The following is a 19,364-nucleotide window of genomic DNA, read 5'->3' on the forward strand; positions in this document are numbered from 1 at the left end:
ACAGAGCTTTTGTGCTGCCTCTTCCGTGTGAAAGGGTATTGCAGACTTGTGTGGCCAATCTTAAAGTTTGACTGACTTGATACTTAAGTATGGTCTTTCCTCTCTGTGATATGGCTTTGATATTGCTTATGAGAAGCTTTTCAGAAACCCTTGTAGCTGAAGATGCATTTCTAGAGCAAGAGCATCTAAATATGGTTCCTCAGTTCTAAAACTGGAAGAAACCCATGCAAAGATGATGTTCCATCATAACAATTCTGCCCTGGCAAGTCTCAGAAATAAGTGACTTTCATGATGTGCCCTTACTCTATATCCAAAAGGCCTGGAACTGGGTTTGCAAATCCTTTTTCCTAGCAAGGCTGATCTTTATGTCATTGACTCTGATCTTTCAAGAAAGGGCAACTGCTTCTCCTGTAAATGCACGTTTGGTGCTTCATCTGAACAGTTCTATTGGTAAAGGACTGTCACTGTGCTAAGCCCTGAAGCAGTGCAGAGAAAAGGCACTTATAAAGCAAAGTCAAAATAAGCTTGCACAGAGTCAGCTCTGGCAAGCATTAGTTTATCTGCTGTGGCTAAAAGCAGGTTGTGTTGTCCAAAAGGACCTTGTTTTAAGACAGCAGGATGGATGCATGCTCCTTGTTTGTTTCATGTATGCTCTTTTCTTTTTAATTGTAGGTTGATAAGTATATGAAGGAAATTCTTGAGGATTTGATCAGTAACCTAACCAGCAGTCTCTGGAGAATCAGGGAATCCAGGTATTGCTAGGAAAACTAACAGACTTTTCTTTGAACTCTCTTCTTCACCATAAATCTTTTAACCAAAGTAAGTCTGTGGAGAGGAAGATGTGTCCATTCAACAGGATAGACCCAAACTGTGGAGTCTGCACTTGAAGTGTGATACAGTCTTAAAGCTATTTGCTTCATTGAGCCTGAATATTTGTATTGCATGCATCTTGACATGATACTAAAAAATGTTCTCTAAAGGAGAGCTTTCTGGTCAAAAGGTTACTGGCTGTCCTTGGACCTGATGTATTGCATAATGTTAGAAAATACTGACAGTCTGGCTATATATGTGCTTGACAGGAGGGTGCCATTTGGTATAGCATTTTTAGTAAACTGTTACTTATATTGGTTTATGGTTATGCTGTACTGAAAACTTCCATTTTAATTTCAGTTATAGACTTAAGACCATTCTAGTGTTTTTTTTTTTTTCCTTATCCTGTACTGGGATAAAAGAAATCTGAAACGATATCCCAATTGGAATGTTTGTAATAGCAGTTTTCACCACAGCAGCCTTTCTTGCGTGCTGTCAGCTGTTTCTGATTTCACCTGTCTAGCTGAATATTTTTTTTTCTGCTGCTAAGGGAGACTTTCTTACAACAGAGTAGATTAAGGGTTTTGAGAAAATAAGGAAAGTAAAACAGTTCTTTATTTTTTCATTAATTCATTTACTTATTTATCCATATCAAATAAATATACTGTGTGATCAAAATGAAATTCCTTGTTTGCAGCTGTCTAGCACTGAATGACTTACTAAGAGGAAGGCCTTTGGATGACATTATAGACAAGCTTCCAGAGATATGGGAAATCCTATTTAGAGTGCAAGATGACATTAAGGTAATGGAACTGATGTCTGAACAGGAATCTTTCACAAAAAGTACAGTGATCAGAGGTGTTTAAAAAGAGATTCTTTGAGAAATTGAGTTGAAGCTAATGGGATTTCTGTGTTAAGCACACTACTACAAGTTCAGGCCCTTTACAGTTAACATTTCCATGCTCTTGTAAATTTGCTGTGTATTTTTCCTCTTGTTTTTAAGGGTTAGTTTTCATTCCTGATGTGATTATTCTTAAAGGTTCAGCACTTTTCCTGGATATAAAAGAATTCCTAAGTATATGCTTAATTCTCAAGTATAGAAAAAATTATTTTGGACTGCTTGTGTGCTTAAATTAAATGCCTTGCAGATATGAAGTCAGAGTCCTCATGTTCTTCCAGGTTTGTGCCATGTTTTCTCTGGATCCAGATTTTCCTGCTGAAGCAGGGCTGGGCTGTTTCCCAAACTGTGCCATGTACCAGGAAACTGCTTTCATACTAGTAAATTCAGTGTGTTCAGAAATGTTCCTGGGCATTCAAACCAACTGGCACAGAATGTTCTGCTTTTGTGCTAATAAAGTATGATAGCCTCCAAAAAAGAGCAGCTGCCTTGCCTGCAAGCTGCCTTTTGGGAAGGATCCATGGGGCACAGTAAGTCCTGAATTTTACTTGGAAATAGCTTGGGAAAGTCTGCTTGTGACAGGCCAGACTTCTTCTGAGAAAGTTCAGGGAATTTATCAGTGTATAGAATTATAGAATGTTCCGAATTGGAAGGGACCCATAAGGATCATCGAGTCCAACTCCTTGTAGGTGATTGTGTTTCATTACCCAGGAATATATTGCTCAAAACTTGTTAATTCATCAATGCAGGTAAAGTTAGAGTCTACTTGGTAGTGGTGTCTGGTACTACCAGAGCGGTGCTGATTTTACTGTTTGCTTTTAGTCCATCTTTCTATACCCCTAGACAAATTTATTTGAAAGTTATTAAGTATCAGCGATCAATATAGTCTTGACAGTGTTAGTGATGTACTTATCAGTGAATATGAGTCATTATATAGAAGTTTTACAAATAGTAAAAATTTTGTTGTTCTTTTTTAGGAGTCTGTGAGAAAGGCAGCAGAACTGGTCCTAAAAACTTTAAGCAAGGTAAAAATTTAATCTTGTCATTTGCCTATGGAGATATATATATATTTTTTATTTCAGATAATCATTAATTGTCATCTCTCTGGGAGTGGCCTTTTTATTATAGACTGTTGTCTTGAAAAGATGTGTAGTATCTGATACAATGATGAACAGAACAGCCACCTGAAAGACAATCTTAATAATTTTGGCCACATACTCTTCTGTACTCTCATTAACATTGGTGGAGTTCTGGTGCTTGAGGCTAATGCAATGTTAAGTTCTGAACAGTCACAGGAGAGAGATACTGATTCTTTCCTTTTCCTTTTCCTTTTCCTTTTCCTTTTCCTTTTCCTTTTCCTTTCTTTTTTTTCCGTTTGGGGATGAGATTTAAGGAAATGTAACTGCAGCAGGATGTAGCTGACCAAGTCCAGTGGAACCTGGCATGAAATAAAGTAATCTACTCTGAACTTTAATATTCGGTGCCGTTGCTGACAAAAGATATTTTGGATGTAATACACATCACTTAATGTTTTGTTCGATATTCCTCTAAAAGGTCAAATCAGTGAAAATGGAAAGTGATTATAAGAACTATGTTTGAAATCATAACTTTCACAACACATGCAGCATGAAATTTCAGTAGCGAAACCATGGTGACCTGGTCCCAGCACATTGTCGTTACCATTGCACGATCTGTTCTGATCTGGGACTTGGTGTTCTGCCTTGTGAAACAATTGACTCCATGTAACTGAGATAGGCTGTCTCTGGGCTGAGTGGTCTTTTGGTTCTTATCTTCATCCACACATGGATCTTAGGTGTTAGCTCTGAATTTGCTTTTTCTGGAAACTAACTGTAGCTGAAACTTATTTAGGAACATGGCTTAGGGTCTTAAGTGCTTCCAGGAGAGAAGAATGAACATGTAATAGAGCCTGGGTTTGTTTGTAAGCAGTTGTAGTTGCTGTTGGCTTCTTCCGTCTGACTAAGAAGGTGCTTTAATGAAATATGAGCAGGAGGTTTTTGTGTGCTTGCAACACCAATTATCATCTGTTCCCAGGTTTGTGTGAAAATGTGTGATCCCTCTAAAGGAGCTGCAGGTCAGAAGACAGTAGCTGTATTGCTTCCTTGTCTCCTAGACAAAGGAATAGTAAGCACAGTTGCTGAAGTCCGATCTCTCAGGTTAGTTTTGCATCACGTACGTTCACTGGGAGTGAGGGCACAGAGATCCAGCTTACTCACCTGAATTACAGAACGTTCTTTGTATTTGAAGTCACAAGTTTCTCCTCAAATAAGCCTTCATACTGAACCCTTCTCTCACTGAATTCAAACTGGGAACTGCATGTATCTTTTGGGGACCTCTTGTTTAAACAAGTGACAAAGGTGACTGCATTTGATGACATTGTTCAAATATATTTTATGCTGTAAAATGGTTCAATGTCTCTTGAAAAGTAGGGAATTCACATGCTTGTCACTTTGTAACCTTATTTATTCTTTCATTTACTTTACGCACTGAAAAGCAGGAAAATTCAGACCTGGAGTGTAGTTAGTCTTCCCAGAAACAATTTTCTTTTATTGAACATGATTGTCCAGGAAGGTTAGAAAGCTCCGAACAGTTTATAGTCAGTATTTCTTATTTTTTTCATCATTTTTGAAGTGTTAAAAACCCTCTGACACAATGCAGCCAGAGAAATCTGGTCAGTCTAAAACTGACAAATGGGGTTTGAACAAATCATAGTAATTTGTTTTTCTTGGGCAGAGACAATTGATTTCTCTGGGCCGACTTTGCCCAGAGTTTTTTCTGAAACGTGTTATTTCTCCCTACATCTGTCTGTAGTACTCTCTCTTTGCCCATTCCATTTGCGATACCCTGGCCAATCTAAGCAATCTCTGTGCAAAGTATAGCACCAGTTGTAGGCACGGAGCTAGGGTCCGATCCTACCTAATCAGAACAATATACAGATTATTGTTTGCAGGTAAATTTATATTGACATACCTGAGACTTGGAATGGCCTTTTTGTTGGTACTAAATGAGAGTGGACCAGAGATTTTTCAACTAAGTGTGTATGTTGTTGTGTTGACCTTCCCTTTGATCTTTTTCCAGCATTAACACTCTTGTGAAGATTAGTAAAAGTGCTGGATCTATGCTGAAACCTCATGCACCAAAACTTATCCCAGCCCTGCTGGAGTCCTTGAGTGTGCTGGAGCCTCAAGTCCTCAATTATTTGAGTCTTTGTGCAACAGATCAGGAGAAAGTAAGTATCAACAGAGCAGAAGTTTGGAAGATATAAGCTTTATTTGTTCTGTTGGTGAACAGAAAAATAGAAGATTTGGTTGAGAGATGAAGAAGTGGAATAGCTAAAGAGTTACTAAAATAAATGTACTTACTGGAATATGGATGGACATATGTTTTTTTGGAGGGGGAGGTGGAAGTGTGGGGATTTTTTTGTCATTCACTAGACTTCCACATATTTCAGAAAGTTAAGAACCTTAGTAAGAACTGTTATATGTCACTTCAGCTGCATGTACAAGAGTGAAACAGGCAAAGAGAAAGTCAGTGATAATTATCTGGAATGCGCCTGTACTGCCAAACATTGGTGATACTTTTCCCAGGGGGTTAACTGCAAGGCTACTACTTCTTCTAACATAAATTAGAAGGTATGCCACAGCAATATGGGCAAGAGCTGGGTGCTGTCAGTACTGTGTACTTTAATCTCTCTCAAAGAAGCATATTAATTAGTAGCAGTGTTATGGGAAAGTAAGTGAAACCCTATTGTTCCAGAGCAAATTGAGCTAATTTCATTGTGGGGAAGGAAAGGGAGCAAACTCTGCCCTTGACCAATAAGAAGGGAGTAAACAATAGGGCACAATAGTTCTTTTTCCTTTTTTTTTTTTTCTTCTTTTCTGTCTTTATTTCATCATGTCAGAAGTGTAGCTCCTGTACTCCATCTAGAGCATCTAGCTGCCTCTGTCTCTGAAAGATGAGCATTCACAGGTTGAAGAAGCTACTATTTCTTGCCTGGATGCATCTGAAATAGATTTTGGTTTCTGTTTGTGATGTAGCATTACTGTTGATACTGGCCTTTCCACTGTTTTTGGGTTGAGTTAATGTTTTCTTTTTTTCCCCTTTTTTCTTTAGACTGCAATGGATAGTGCCAGGCTTAGTGCTGTCAAGTCATCTCCCATGATGGAAACTATTAACATGGTAAGTACTTGATTCAGAAGGGTTCCAGCTCAAGGTACATTGTAGGAGAACAATAGGAATCAATGCGGGAGCTTTATGGAATTCAGGCTTCATTTTTATTACCTGCATGTGAATGTCCAGCTTCTCTTTTACATACTGACTTGTATCATCCTGTGGTCACAGTTTACTCCTCACTTTTTTACTAACTCCTTGCTTGTAAATGGCTCCACTGTGGCTCTGTTTGGAGTCAGAGGGATTGTTTTTCCACCTGAGAACCTACCTTCCTTGACAAAGTGCTTTTCTTTGGGTGGGGTACAACTCATTCTGCATTGTTGATTACCATTTTTCTTCATCTCTGGCTTATAGTTCCACCAAAAGCTTCTTGCCTGGCCCTCCAATTGATGATAGTCATTGTTCTTAAGACACAAATGCTGTCCAGTCTGAGCCTTGTGGTGCTTTAGATATCCTTACCTGGACAGTTCTTTAGATGGCATGGATACTTAGAGAAGATGATGATGTTACTGAAAGCACTGCCAGCAGCTGGTGTTTGGCACTACAGTTTGCTGCTGCTGGAGGCGCTGCAGATGCCCAGACACTGTGCTGTCAGGGTCTTGGTGAACCTCCCTGCCCTCTCTTAGAATCTGAACCTTTCTAAAGAGAAGGACCTCATTTTCCTGCTCGGGCACTTCAGGCAGCCAGGGACACAAGAGCAGATGGGGTGTGTGAGCGTTGAGCAAGTTTTCAGAGAAGTACAGCAACCAGAGCTATACTGTGCACAAAAGTAACAACAGCAAGCTCTCCTGTACGTAAAAGCATTTGGAGCTGCTGGCTCCAGCACAGATGGAGCTGTGTTTTGGTGTCATGTGGAGTGCTCTTTATTTATAGCGTGCAAAGTGTATGGGGATAAAAGGCTTCATGAAAAACTGTACTCACTGACACCCTGCAGGCTGGAGCAGCTGCTGCTGTCCCTCCTCCTGGCCATTCCTCTGCCCCTTCCAGCCAGGAGTGAGGACAGTTGTGCTGTCCCCATCTACACTTGAGATTTCCCTAAAGGGAAGGGGTAAGATAGCATGGTTTCCTGGAGTAGCGTGAAGATGTTCTGGTTTGTGAGCAACCCTTCAATTCCTGTATATTTTGAGTTTGGCTGGGGATAGTAGATTGTCTCCTTGGTCATGATATGAATTTCTGTTTTGCTTACTAACATCTTATGCGTGGGAAATTAGAAAATTATACCAATGATACCTCTCAAAACTTGAAGTTACTTTTTCCACTCGTGTACCTTGACCTGCTTAAAAACTGACTGTTGTCATTTCATTGTCTGGTTTAGAGGTGTTACTGCTTCAGAATTTCAGACAATCAGAAGAATGCTGGGTTTTGTCCTAAAATAGGCAGCCCTTTTCATCTCTTCTTTACCTCCGCAAAAGGAATTCTTGCTAGTATGTTAGTTTCAGCTTTCTAAGAAACTGGAGTACAGAAATTCATGGATTCCAGCAACTGATGATTTCAGCAGGGTCACCTCACCACAGAACTGGGACAACATAATATGTATGAGGTATAAGATATGTTATGGTGCCCTTTTCACTCCATGCACCAAACTCTCACAGTTCAGTAAAAGACCAGTGTGGAGAACTATGGCAGGCCTCTGTGGAAGCAAATCAGCTGAAGTCTGTCACATTTATTAATTAATTTGGTCCCTTGCCTTTCTCTAGAGCTTGCAGTATTTGGACGTGTCCATCCTGGGTGAGCTGGTTCCTCGTCTCTGTGAACTGATCAAAAGCGGAGTAGGCCTTGGCACAAAGGTATGCATGTGTTTTAACAGGTCATTGGAAATGGAAAAGGGAGCACAGTGAAGTGTCGATTTAAATATGTGTTTTTTTTGGCTTTTTGTTTTGAAGTGACAGCTTGGGTTCATTCATACCGTAGTTGTTTTATATCTCAGTCTCAGTCCACCTACATTACTTGTGATTTTCTGCATGTGTGCTGCATTAATCTCCCCTGGACTACGTGGCTGTTGTATTCTGTGATAATTGAGTGCAAAATGCAGACCTTGATACCTGTAAATCTTCCAGGATCATCCATCCTGAGTGTGGGTCCTGATAACTTCCCTTCTTCCTAGTTCAGTTCTTGTTATTCATTTGCTACAAACAGTTTCTGTTTTTGGCATTGGCTCCAAGTTGTTGGAGCAGAGGCTTGATGAGCCCAGGTCATATTGTACAGCATCACAACAAGTATTAACAGTAATAACCAGAGGGTATTTTTTTTTTAATCTTACCTTTATTTTCCCTTGCAATCTTCCAGGGAGGCTGTGCCAGTGTAATTGTCTCGTTAACCACACAGTGTCCCCAGGACCTAACACCTTATTCAGGTAGGGGTTGTTTCTACTGTCCAGTTTTAAGTGTTTTTTGTTGCTGCTTTGTAGGTGTCATGTCTTCCCTATTCACCATTGTTTTTTTTATCACAGGAATTATTTTTTATTTTATTTTCCTCAGGGAGTTATTTGAAGTTGCCTTGTGCATCAGATAGGCATACTGCAGTTAGGTCCTTGGGATGTTAAATGCATCACCAAGTTGGAAGAGGCTGAGAGAAGAGCTGAGCAAATTCCTTAGTGCTCAGGAGGAACAAGTGGAAATCTCTCTTGACTTTTTTTGGAGCAGACTGACAATGTCCATGTTAGTGTAGAGCTGTAAGTAAGCACTTGTTCCTTCACTTTGAGCTACAGGAGGACCATAAACAGGGACTTAAATTCTGTGGATCTTAGTCTTCTCTTTACACAGAGACTTTATTTGTGATTTGACAGTATGAAGAAAGCCTCCATTCTGTTGCAGTGTAGGAAAACAACTGAGTGCATGATAGCTGGGGTGGTCACTTCACAGGAACATTCTGTTTTGAGGTGTGCAGGCTAAGGGTGGCAAAGCACCAGCATTTGCTGGATTTTACAGCTGTTAAGAGCTGTGTTGTGCTGTGCACTTGTTTGAACACACTGACCAGGCAGATACGTAGGCCAGCAAACATGTGAAGAGTGAGAATGCATAAGTGCAGGTGATCCAATGAAACACAGGTTATAGTAATTCTTGCTACAGCAATAACATGATCCATCTGACAAAGTGAAATCTCTTCCAACAGGTAAACTTATGAGTGCTTTACTTAGTGGCCTAACTGATCGCAACAGCGTGGTACAGAAGTCTTTTGCCTTTGCTATGGGCCATTTAGTCCGGGTGAGTAGAGGTTTGAGATGGTTTTAGCTTTTTATTTGTTTGTTTGCTTGGTGTTTCTTCTCTTTTTTTTTTTCCTCTGAGTGTTTGAGTGGTCTGAGTCTCTTCTCTGTTACAGACTTCTCGGGACAGTAGCACCGAGAAGCTGCTGCACAAACTCAGCAGTTGGTACATGGAAAAGGAAGGTATGTTGCTTCTTGGATATTGCGTTACAGAATATAATGCATAAAAGGGTTCTTGATGCTGGCAGAAGCTGGTGAAGAAACGTTTCTGTACTGTGATACTTGCCTTCTGTTGCGGTTTAATCCTGCCAAGCAGCTAAGCACCACCCAGCTGCTCACTCACCCTCCCCAGGTGGGACAGGGGAGAGAATCAGAAAGGCGTGAGAACTCATGGGTTGAGATAAAAACAGTTTACTAGGTAATGCAAAAGCTGTGCACACAGCAAAGCAAAACAAGGAATTCAGCTGCTACTTTCTAAAATCGTTGGTGTGTTATCACCACTATTTTCATCAAAAATCAAAAATGCAGCATCATACAAGCCCCTAGGAAAAAAATTAACTCATCCCAGATAAAACCGTAACACCTTCACCAGCTGGATAATTCCCATGCATCATCATATAATGGCATTCCTCTGTTTCCCAAGAGGCAGACCAAAAGCTGTCCAAGGAAAAAACCTACCTCACAGCTGTAATGTGATTGTTTTGCTCCTTCAGAGCCAGTGTACAGGACAGGCTGTGCTTTAACTGTACATGCTATGGGACGCTACAGTCCAGATGTAGTGAAGAACCATGCCAAACAAGTGTTGCCATTGGCTTTTCTTGGTATGCATGAGGTTCCCGATGAAGAGAAAGGAGAGAAAGAGGATTCAACTTTGTGGGCTGAAGTTTGGCAGGAAAATGTACCTGGTAAGTTGCACTGAGAGTGGTAAAAGCTTTCTGGGGTGCATGGGCCACAAAATAGAACGTTTTCTGGAAATACAGTTTGGAAGTAAGGAATTCTCATACCAAGCGATGTTGGAAACTTGTTTTCATTTTCTTCCTTCCTAAAGATGCCCTGTAAGAGTTGGAGCAGGTTAGCTTCTTTGAGCCTATTTGAAGTAATTACAGAGCTGTTGACAGCTGAGGATACACAAATTCAGTCAGGAGGAACAGTTTATGATTGTGAGGCACTTAATGCCACTGTAATGCAGTCCTTATTGTGCCACAGGTAGCTGAACATCTTTGGAAATTTCAGTGCCATGTTTAGGAGCTGCTGCACACCCTGAACTTAAAGGGAACTTCAGCCCCTTTCTGGGGCTGGAGATCTCATCCGGTCTTCTGGTGGTGCAGTATTACAGTATTAGAAGGCCTATTCTGTTATGCTTTCTGTCTGTAGATGAAGATCTGGATGCATGGTGAAGTCATTCTGCTGATTCCTTCTCTGACCTGGTTTCAGATCTGGTCCCTCAGTCACTAGAAAACATTTCTGGAGTTTGGAAAAGGGCTTTTCACTAACCTGTTCTTTTTATTTATTTATTTATTATTATTTAAAAAAAAAAGGAAAAGAAAAACATTTCCTAGAAACTGACTGACCATGTGTAGCGTCTGCCTCGTGGAAAGAGTGAGATGAGCTCAGTCTCTAGATTAAAAAAAAAATCTAAAGAGGTTATTTGGAAGCAATTGGAAAACAGAATCCATCTTCAGCCAGGGAAAAATTATTTGCTGTTTTGCCTAAAGTCTGAGAAAAAAACAGAAATCTGTAATAGCCCCCTTCCCTTTTTTTTTTTTTTCCAGTAAGATCAGATATTTGTTCTCTTTGTGGCAAAACTATAGCTTTCCTCTGTTCCTCTGTTTCCTCTGTGCAGGTACTCAGGGTGGCATCAGGCTGTATATGCAGGAGTTGATACCCATTACACAGAAGGCCTTGCAGTCACAATCCTGGAAGATGAAAGCCCAGGGAGCAGCTGCCATGGCATCAATTGCCAAACAGACTGGCTCCCTTGCACCTCCGCATCTGGGAATAGTGCTCTCTGCGCTGCTGCAGGGTCTGCCAGGGAGAACGTGGACTGGGAAGGTAAAAATGGAACCAGTACCCTATGTATTGCTATGAGCATTTGTCCAACACTTGTCCCTTGAGGCAGGAATTGCGATGTTCTTTGTTGCAGAGGACCATGTGCATGACCTCTGTCTTGGGGAGCCTGATGTTTGCCCTGCATATGCATATGTCATACATAAGCACCAGGGAAGATGAACAAAGGTGGAGTTAGATTGCTTTAGGAGCTGGGTTCCCCCATAGGCAAGAATATATGATCATCCAAGATCCTGATTTGGAAGGGTCCCTTGCAAATCCTCAAGTCCAACTCCTGGCTCCACACAGAACCACCCTAAAATAAGCCATATGTCTGAGAGCATTGCCCAAATGTTTCTTGAACTCGACAGGCCCAGTGCTATGGCCACTGCCGTGGGGAGCAGCCCACCAACCACCCTCTGGGTGCAGAACCTTTCCCTAACCCCCAGCCTGACCCTCTGTGCTGTTCCATGGGGTCCTGTTGCTGTCCCCAGAGAGCAGAGCTCAGTGCCTGCCCCTCTGCTCCCCTCGTGAGGAAGCTGCATGCCACCATGAGGCCTCCCCTCAGCCTGCTCTGCTCTGGGCTGAAAAAACCCAGGGACCTCAGCCACTCCTTGTGTGTCTTCACTTGCAGACCCTTTGCTATCTTTGTTGCACTCCTTTGGACACTCTCTAATAGTTTTATGTCTTTCCTATACAGTGGCACACAAAACTGCCCACAGTGCTTGAGGTGAGGCCGCACCATCACAGAGCACAGCAGGACAGTCCCTTGACCAGCTGGCAGTGCTGGGCCTGATGCACCCCAGGGTACAGTTGTCCCTCCTGGCTGCCAGGGCACACAGCTGGCTCAGGTTCAACTTGCTGTCAACCAAACCCCCCAGATGCCTTTACTGCTCTCCAGCTTCTCATCCTCCAGCCTGTACATAAATTCAGTGTTACCCTGTCCCAGGTGCAGAATCTGGCACCTGCTCTTGTTAAACTTCATATTGTTGGTGACTGCCCAGCTCTCTAATTTTTCAAGATCTCTCTGCAAGGCCTCTCTACCATCAAAGCAGCTAACAGCTCTTCATTTAGTGTCATCTGCAAACTCAGTTCCAGTGGACCATATTCTAGCCTTCGAGGGGACTAGCTTGTATTCAGAGGTGCTGCAAGACCCCTTTACACTGTCATTCAGTGCAGATGGAAAGTCAAGGCTTCTGCGGTCTCTGCAGTAGCCTAGGAGAAGTGTCAGGAGCAAGACATTGCTTTTCTCAGCTGGTGCCTTAGATTTATTTCCCCTCTATCAGTGGAGTGCAAAGGACTCCCTTGTATAGCAGGACCCTGCTGTTTGGCTGTGGCGCATATTTCAGTGGTATCTGTCTTGCTTATTGCAGGAGGAGCTGTTAAAGGCCATTGCCAGTGTCATCTCTGCATGCAGGTAAGCCTCTTGAAAGAGGTGGCACCCCCAGAGCCTGTGATCTCGAAAAGGAGGTTGTTGCACAGGGTTGTTGCCTGGCTGGTGAACGGGAGACTCTCTACCTCCTCCAGCTTTTCTGCAAGGAGAGGTAGAAAGTTCTGAATGCCATTTTGATCTCCCATCAGGTTGTGAGGAGTCTCTCCAATCCTTATGTCGGTGTGTGGGTCACTGGTGAGGGCTGGGAGGGACAGACAATGCTTCAGAGGGATGTTCAGAGCTAAGCAGTTGATTTAGAGCAAGGAGGAGGATGTTGAAAGGCCAGAGTTGCTAATAAGATAGAGTAGATTAAGGGGAAGGATCAACACCTTGAAGGGGAGAAGGGAGAAAGAGGTAGAAGAAGAGTGAGGGAGGAAAAGTGCATTGAAACCACATGAGGAAAGGTTGCAAAGAAAATCATGGAGAACAGACAAGGTAAGAGTGAAGAAGAGCACCAGAGTGTAGATGCAGTTGCAGCGCTGGTAGGTGATCCTATGCCTGAACATGGGTATTGCTGTCTGTGGGAAAAGCTGTTTTTGGAGGGGGGTTGATGTGGGCCTAAAAAATCTCCATGTGCCTCATGTTGTAGTGCAGAGCTGCAGAAGTCGGTGCCTGGCCAGCCGAGTGTCAGCGATGTTGTCCAGGCTGTCCTGAAGGAGTGTCGGAAGGAGAACCTGAAGTACAAGATGGTGGCACTGCGCTGTGCAGCTGGGGTGCTGCAGGCAACAAAGGAAGACCGGTTCCAGGAGCTGGCAGATATCATCTTCCCCATGATAAAGAAGGTGATGGTTCAGTGTATTCCCTCTTTTCTGTGGTGCCTAGCATCACCCCAGTTAAAAGTTAAATCCTGGCTGCTCTACAAGCAGCAGGAGACTCCTAGGAAGCTGTGTAGAGTGCTTGTATTGAGTGCCTGTGGTGCTTTGCAGCTCTGCACTTCAGACTCTCACAGTACAGAGAGCTGTTTGGATGCAAGGCCAAGGTGTGTCATGCTCATCTGTACTGGCTGGGTATGAGGACTGGTGTGAGCAAACTAAAGGGGACACTGAATTGAGCCAAGTGTGTGTCTAGTCTGCCTTCATTCCCTGCTGATCACGCCTTCCCCACTTGTCTCTGCAGAACTCTCTCGAGAGCATGGGTGCAGGTTTACCAAAGCACAACGAAGAGGATGAGGACATGAGGGAGAAAGAGGTGCAGATGGAGTCCCTGATCTGTGCCTTCGAGACCCTGGGCAAAGCATGGCCAAGGAGCCCAGAGACACAGCGTAAGTCATCTAACAGCAAAAATCTAAAGAACAGAGGGAAGAGGGAGGGACCTAGAGAACATGTTGGGTATGGGAAGGCTTACAGGGAGGTCCATGGATATGTTAGAAAAAAACAGGATGTCTTTATTAGCAAGCCAGAATTTACAAAGTAGCTTATGTTTCAGTGATTCTTAATGAGTGTTGTCCTACCTTGATTGGTAAAGATTTTTGGTGCCATTTCTTCCAGGATGTTGATTTGATTATATGCCATCAGTCTAGCTTGATGTCACTTGGAGCACAGCACGAGGAACATTTGAGAGACAGGACAGGAAGTGTTTCCTTCTGCGGTAACATAAGGGTAACACAATTCCTTCGTTTTCTGTAGGTTGCTATCGACAAGAGTTTTGTAAGTTAATGTGTGACCGTCTGAAACTCAGCACGTGGAAAGTGCAGCTTGGAGTGCTACAAGCCATGAATGCCTACTTTCAAGGGTAATTCTTCTTTCTGCCATCCTCTTTGATGATGTTTCTTCTTGTGGTTGCTTCAAACTGTTTAATGAAATCGCAGAAGACATGCAGTGATACGGCAGAGTTGTTTACTGGATTTTCAGAGAAAGCTGAGCAGACTTCTGTCCCAGTGATACAGGGTATCTGTTTTTGCATTTGACAGGTTAGTGCTGTTTGAGGAGGAACACTCAGACCCTGGGGCTTTGACAGAAATACTGTTGGAAACCTGTTCATCTATCACCCATTCTTTAGGTAAATGGATGTTTTCCAGTTTGTAGTTGATAATGAATTGCTTGTTAATACATTTCCTCTTTGGGTGTTGGCTGGTTCAGAAAATGCAGAACAAGCACAGGCTGTCAGATAAGACACATCCTACCTTGCACTGCAGTAGCTGTTCAGGACAGTATTGTGCAGGGTGCTGTGCTCATGAAAGAAAATTCCTCTGATGCAAGAGAGCTTTGAAAGGGGAAGTACAGGAGGAGAGCGGGCTCCTGTTCTACCTCTCCAGAGCACAACTCAGAGACTTAGTACTTTTCTCCATGAAGAATATGGACCCTACCCAGTCAGTCTGTTACTGATCTAATGAAACACAAGTTTTTCTTCCCCAGATCAGGTATCTTGGATACATGTGCATTGGAGATGCCCAGAATTTGCTGAGGCAGCCAGTGCATGAAGCTCCAAGGCTTTGAGACAGTTTGTATTCTCCCTCAGGGGGTCAACCATGAAGATAAAACAGATACCTTTGTAAATCAGACAGGCCAGGGGCTGGTTATTATTTGGGTGGCGTTGCCACTTGCCTTGTGGCTGTAACAGTGCCCAGTCCCCTCGCACCCACATGCAGCTTGTGTTTTCTGGTGTGCTCAAAGGCAGCACCTACTTTAGAGAAGTTAGTACCGTCCAGTTTCTTTTAACTATTAAACCTCAATGGAGTGAGGCTTTAAGGAGATCTTAGTTCAGGAGACCAAATATTTTCATGTGACAAGCTTGTGCTTGACAGCATAGGGTTTGTGTACCCGTACTTAATGCTGCTTTTTAAAACCTGGATGATTTATAGCCATTATAACTTAGAAAAATAAAAGTCCATGATGCACAGAAGTTTTGTGATCACACTGCAGTAATGTGAACTTTATTCCAATTCAGCATGTGTGAGGAACAGTACTGTGGTAATAGGAAAGGTGATGCACAAGGCTTAGTGGATCTGTTAGCTGCTATTTGGTCACTTTCTGCCATTTGGATATATCTAATTGGGTAGCATTGCAGACTGTCAGCATAAATTATCTCATTTAGCTGTGCTAAGAGTAGTCTGCAGACCACAGTGGTAACTGCTGTTTGTACAATTAGTGTTTCTGAATCTGTTTTGTTGTTGTTGCTGTTTTCAAATCCCTTAGAAAACAAAAGCTACACGTCCATAAGAACAGAAGCTTTGTCTGTGCTACAACTGCTCTTCACCAAACTGCAAGGTGAGACTTTTTGCTTGCCACATGGGAGTCACTGTTTGGTATACAAAGCGCATGGCTGTGTGGCCTGGGAAGGTGGAGAGATGTCATTACCTTCTGTTTGCAGCACCGTGTTCTTTAGGGTGGTTTGGGACTCGGGTTTTTGTGCTTGGTGACTGGGAAAACTTGGAGGGGGTGGAAGCACTTGTGGATAAAGTCCAGGTTTAAACTGCTGTTGGATGCTCCTTGGTAAAATGTCCAACAGGGAGGGAGCATGGGCTGTGTATAATGCATTCTTGCATTACATGCAGCAGTTTTGAAGTGGGAAACGTGGTTCTTCAGGCCCTTATAGTCCCATAGTGCAGGCTGAGACAATCAAGTTCAGCCTGATCTAAATTGGCATGGCTACCTGTGCAGCAGGTAGCACATGCACTAAGTGTCCAGCTGAATTTTCCTTCTCAGCAGCTCTTCTCCTGGAAGAACAGTGAGGTGTGAGGTGGTCACTTTCAGTCTGTCCAGGGATGGGTACTACTTGTTGGGGTTTTATTTTTGGCAGACCGGTATTTACCATGGTGTCTGTTTGTCTTCACAGAAACTAAACAGTGGGAAAGCCTGACAGCAGAAAGCAGAGAGCACCTCATTCATTCATTATCTACAATGGCATCAGATAGCAGACCCGAGCTACAGGAAAAAGCATTTATATTGAAGAAAACACTTGAAAATCTTAACTAAATTGTAAAACACAAACTATGAAGTGCCATGTAAAACAACAAAAAGTGCAGTGGTCTGAAAACCAAATGGGAAAATGAAGATTACTCTGTAGCATGCATAATTCCTGGCCAAAATAAAATGCCTTAAATTCTGTTCCCCCTTAATGTTACTTTTACTCTTAAGCTGATGATTAGTTATTGTTTTGTCAGTAAATACCTCTAATGATCTGCCCTAGAATGTTTATAAGTGTGCATTATAGAAAATGTTGAGGGCAAGATGCTTTTTTTCTTTAAATCTGTAAAAGAATGTTACTCAGATCCCCTTTGTCCTTCAAAGCAATTAATGAAAAACCACCAGCACAGGAAGTGAAAAGCGTATTTGATTTTCACAAATACTGCATGGAGATCTGTTACCTGGTGTCTAAACAGTGGATCTTTGGGACTCTGCAGTAGAGCTAGTGTGTGTTACCTGTAACGAATGAAATGCTGCCTCTGAAGTCTGTGTTAGACTTCTGAAGCTTCCCAGGGGCAGGGTTTCATCTGACATCCACCTCTGCTTCTCCTGTTTGCTCCTCCTTTGCAGCCAGTTGTCTGTGAGTTATGAAAGGCAGAGTACTGTTAACTTCTCTCCTTTCTTCTTCTCTGACCTCAGAATGGATTGACCGAGACTATGCCTTCCCCAGCTAGTAACCTCGGCCTCCCAAACTTTAAATGAGACCTTTTTTCCTCAAAGGATGCACAAGAGAGCACTTTACTGAGCTGTGTGGGATAAAATAGGGCCTAGTTGGTGCCCAGATGGAACACTGCTCTTCTCAAAATTGTTTTGCATGGACACTCCTCAGCTGCAGGAAGAAAAAAAAAAAAAAAGGAAAACAATCTTTTCTAGATATGTTTTTGAAGAGTGTTCGAAGTAAGTTTGCAATGATATTTTTTTTTCTGGTAGCGGTAATGTTTTTTCCCCCTTCATGTCCGTAACCCTGTTCTTGCTTTGGAAAACCTGTAATGATTTAGAATTGTCAATATTTGTAAGAAACTGAATTGTATGTCATTTCTCAGCAGCCCAAGTCATGCTGGTTTCTAGCAGATACTTTTTAATTTGCACTTAAGAAGAAAGATCACATCTGCATTAATGTGGAGTAAAATTGCTATTTGATGATGTGGCCATGCTGCCTGTCCCCGTGTTGCCCTCCTCAGATAAAAGACAAACCTGACCACTATAGCAACAGACTTTACATAGCATAAAGTTAGCACTGCACCATAACCTGACCAGGAGCAAGTGTACAGTTTTTTGGGGATAAATGCTTTGCTGATGGTGAAATAAAATCATTAGTGTGGGCAATATCATGTCCATGGCTTTCAGCACGGGGATGTTCGTTTCTTTTCATGTGGTCTGCAGCTCTTTTCAGATGAAATCAGCCAGGGAGAGAGTTGTTCGGATAACGTCACCTTTCCTCCATGCCCATTTATTCAGAATCAGGTATGCAGTACCTACTTTTCCCTCAGGTGCCATTTCCCATTCAGTGTTTTCTGGTACTGTAACAATCTAGTTGTCTGACTTACCCATGGGAAGGGAAGAATTTAATTCATACCAACCCGGTTAGAAAATGTCTGCAGAAATGGGCAGAGCTGTCCCACTGTGGCTCTTGTGTAGCAGAAACCTCAGCGAGCACTAATGCATTGTACATTTGGAACTGGTCAGTGGGCAACTTCTTGGTGCTGGGAGCTGGTGCTACAACGTTTTGATTTACACCTTGTTGCAGGGAGCTGCTCTTTGTTTACGTGTAGTTTGAACTTATCGAGCACAGTGTATATTTTAAAATTTTACTGGGCAAATCACTTTACGATATCTTTCAAAACTTGCTTACCATGACATGTAGTGTCATGAGTTCTCTTTTTTTTTTTTTTTGTATTAGATTAATATTACCAGTGATGCTTTGCTGTAGCAGTTCATTGTCTGACTTGGTTTTTTTTCGTATTGGTTGGAGTGACAGTTACAGAAAAGCAAAGAGTCTCCAAGTCTCTGGTAATCTGATTTTTCACTGTGGACTGGAGTATTCAGAGGCATGCCTCACGTGGTCGAAAGACTGTAAGTAAAATAACTGTAATCGTTGACAATAGCAACCTGAATTTCTTTATTGGGGATTTACACTAGAGGGAAGAGCATATTCTAGGAACTCTAAAAACAGCTGGATTAACAACTCTGGCCAAGAGTGTTAGGAAAGTTAGAGATGGCATAAATGCTTTCTGAATCACAAAGCAATATGTCTTTCTTGTGATTCCAGAACAGATTCAGAGCTCCTCTCTAAAGCACGTGCCTATACACAAAACCTACCTGTACAACAGTTAATTCAGTTGGAGGTTTGATTTCTACCCCCCTCATTTGTAAACTTGACAGGATTGAAAAATAAATAAATAGATGTGGCCTTTCCTAGAGTTTTTCCTCTAAAAGTGATTGCACTATGTAAAACACACTGTACTTTGCCCAGTGTGGGCATTTCTTGTGCTGCTGCAATGCTGCTTTGTATACCAGGAGTGCAGTGTGCAGATTGGACACTAGCACTCATTCTGACCTACAAGCTGTTGCTTAAATGGATATATATTGAGAAAAGTTTTCTAATGTTGCAAGATCTCCATCAAATTCACTGCAATCTGTACTGTCGGAGTATGTAAATGGACTGACTGAAAGAAAACCCTGTTGCTTACCAAAAAGGTAAAATTAAATAAAAAATGCATGACCTCTTCTCGGAAGTAACTGGTAATTTCCACCCCCATGAGTATTTGACACTGTTCTCTTGTTCCAAATTCAAAGCAACGTCGTGCGTCCTGCTCTGAGCTGACCTGCCTGGTGGTGGTGGTGCCATCTGTGCTGCACTAAAGGAGTGCCTCAGGCCGCTTA

General features: G+C 42.3%; 1 protein-coding gene across 2 annotated transcripts in view; it reads left to right on the top strand.

Annotated features, from left to right (window-relative positions):
• Nucleotides 1-19,209, top strand: part of ECPAS (Ecm29 proteasome adaptor and scaffold) — a 69,478-nt gene extending 50,269 nt beyond the window's left edge. For both annotated transcript variants that reach the window (XM_035309493.1, XM_035309491.1), the window contains exons 31-49: nt 673-752; nt 1,508-1,613; nt 2,686-2,733; nt 3,761-3,882; nt 4,805-4,955; nt 5,840-5,905; nt 7,594-7,683; nt 8,183-8,249; nt 9,008-9,099; nt 9,215-9,281; nt 9,812-10,003; nt 10,942-11,150; nt 12,518-12,561; nt 13,166-13,358; nt 13,693-13,837; nt 14,202-14,307; nt 14,486-14,574; nt 15,711-15,782; nt 16,351-19,209. In XM_035309493.1, the coding sequence (XP_035165384.1) occupies nt 673-752; nt 1,508-1,613; nt 2,686-2,733; nt 3,761-3,882; nt 4,805-4,955; nt 5,840-5,905; nt 7,594-7,683; nt 8,183-8,249; nt 9,008-9,099; nt 9,215-9,281; nt 9,812-10,003; nt 10,942-11,150; nt 12,518-12,561; nt 13,166-13,358; nt 13,693-13,837; nt 14,202-14,307; nt 14,486-14,574; nt 15,711-15,782; nt 16,351-16,490 (2,079 nt within the window). In that variant the 3' untranslated portion in view covers nt 16,491-19,209. The remainder of the gene's footprint in view (nt 1-672; nt 753-1,507; nt 1,614-2,685; nt 2,734-3,760; nt 3,883-4,804; nt 4,956-5,839; nt 5,906-7,593; nt 7,684-8,182; nt 8,250-9,007; nt 9,100-9,214; nt 9,282-9,811; nt 10,004-10,941; nt 11,151-12,517; nt 12,562-13,165; nt 13,359-13,692; nt 13,838-14,201; nt 14,308-14,485; nt 14,575-15,710; nt 15,783-16,350) is intronic.
• The last annotated feature ends 155 nt before the right edge of the window (nt 19,210-19,364 follow it).

This window comes from Oxyura jamaicensis, chromosome Z, assembly GCF_011077185.1.
Source record: "Oxyura jamaicensis isolate SHBP4307 breed ruddy duck chromosome Z, BPBGC_Ojam_1.0, whole genome shotgun sequence".
In the NCBI taxonomy this organism is placed as follows: Eukaryota; Metazoa; Chordata; class Aves; order Anseriformes; family Anatidae; genus Oxyura; species Oxyura jamaicensis.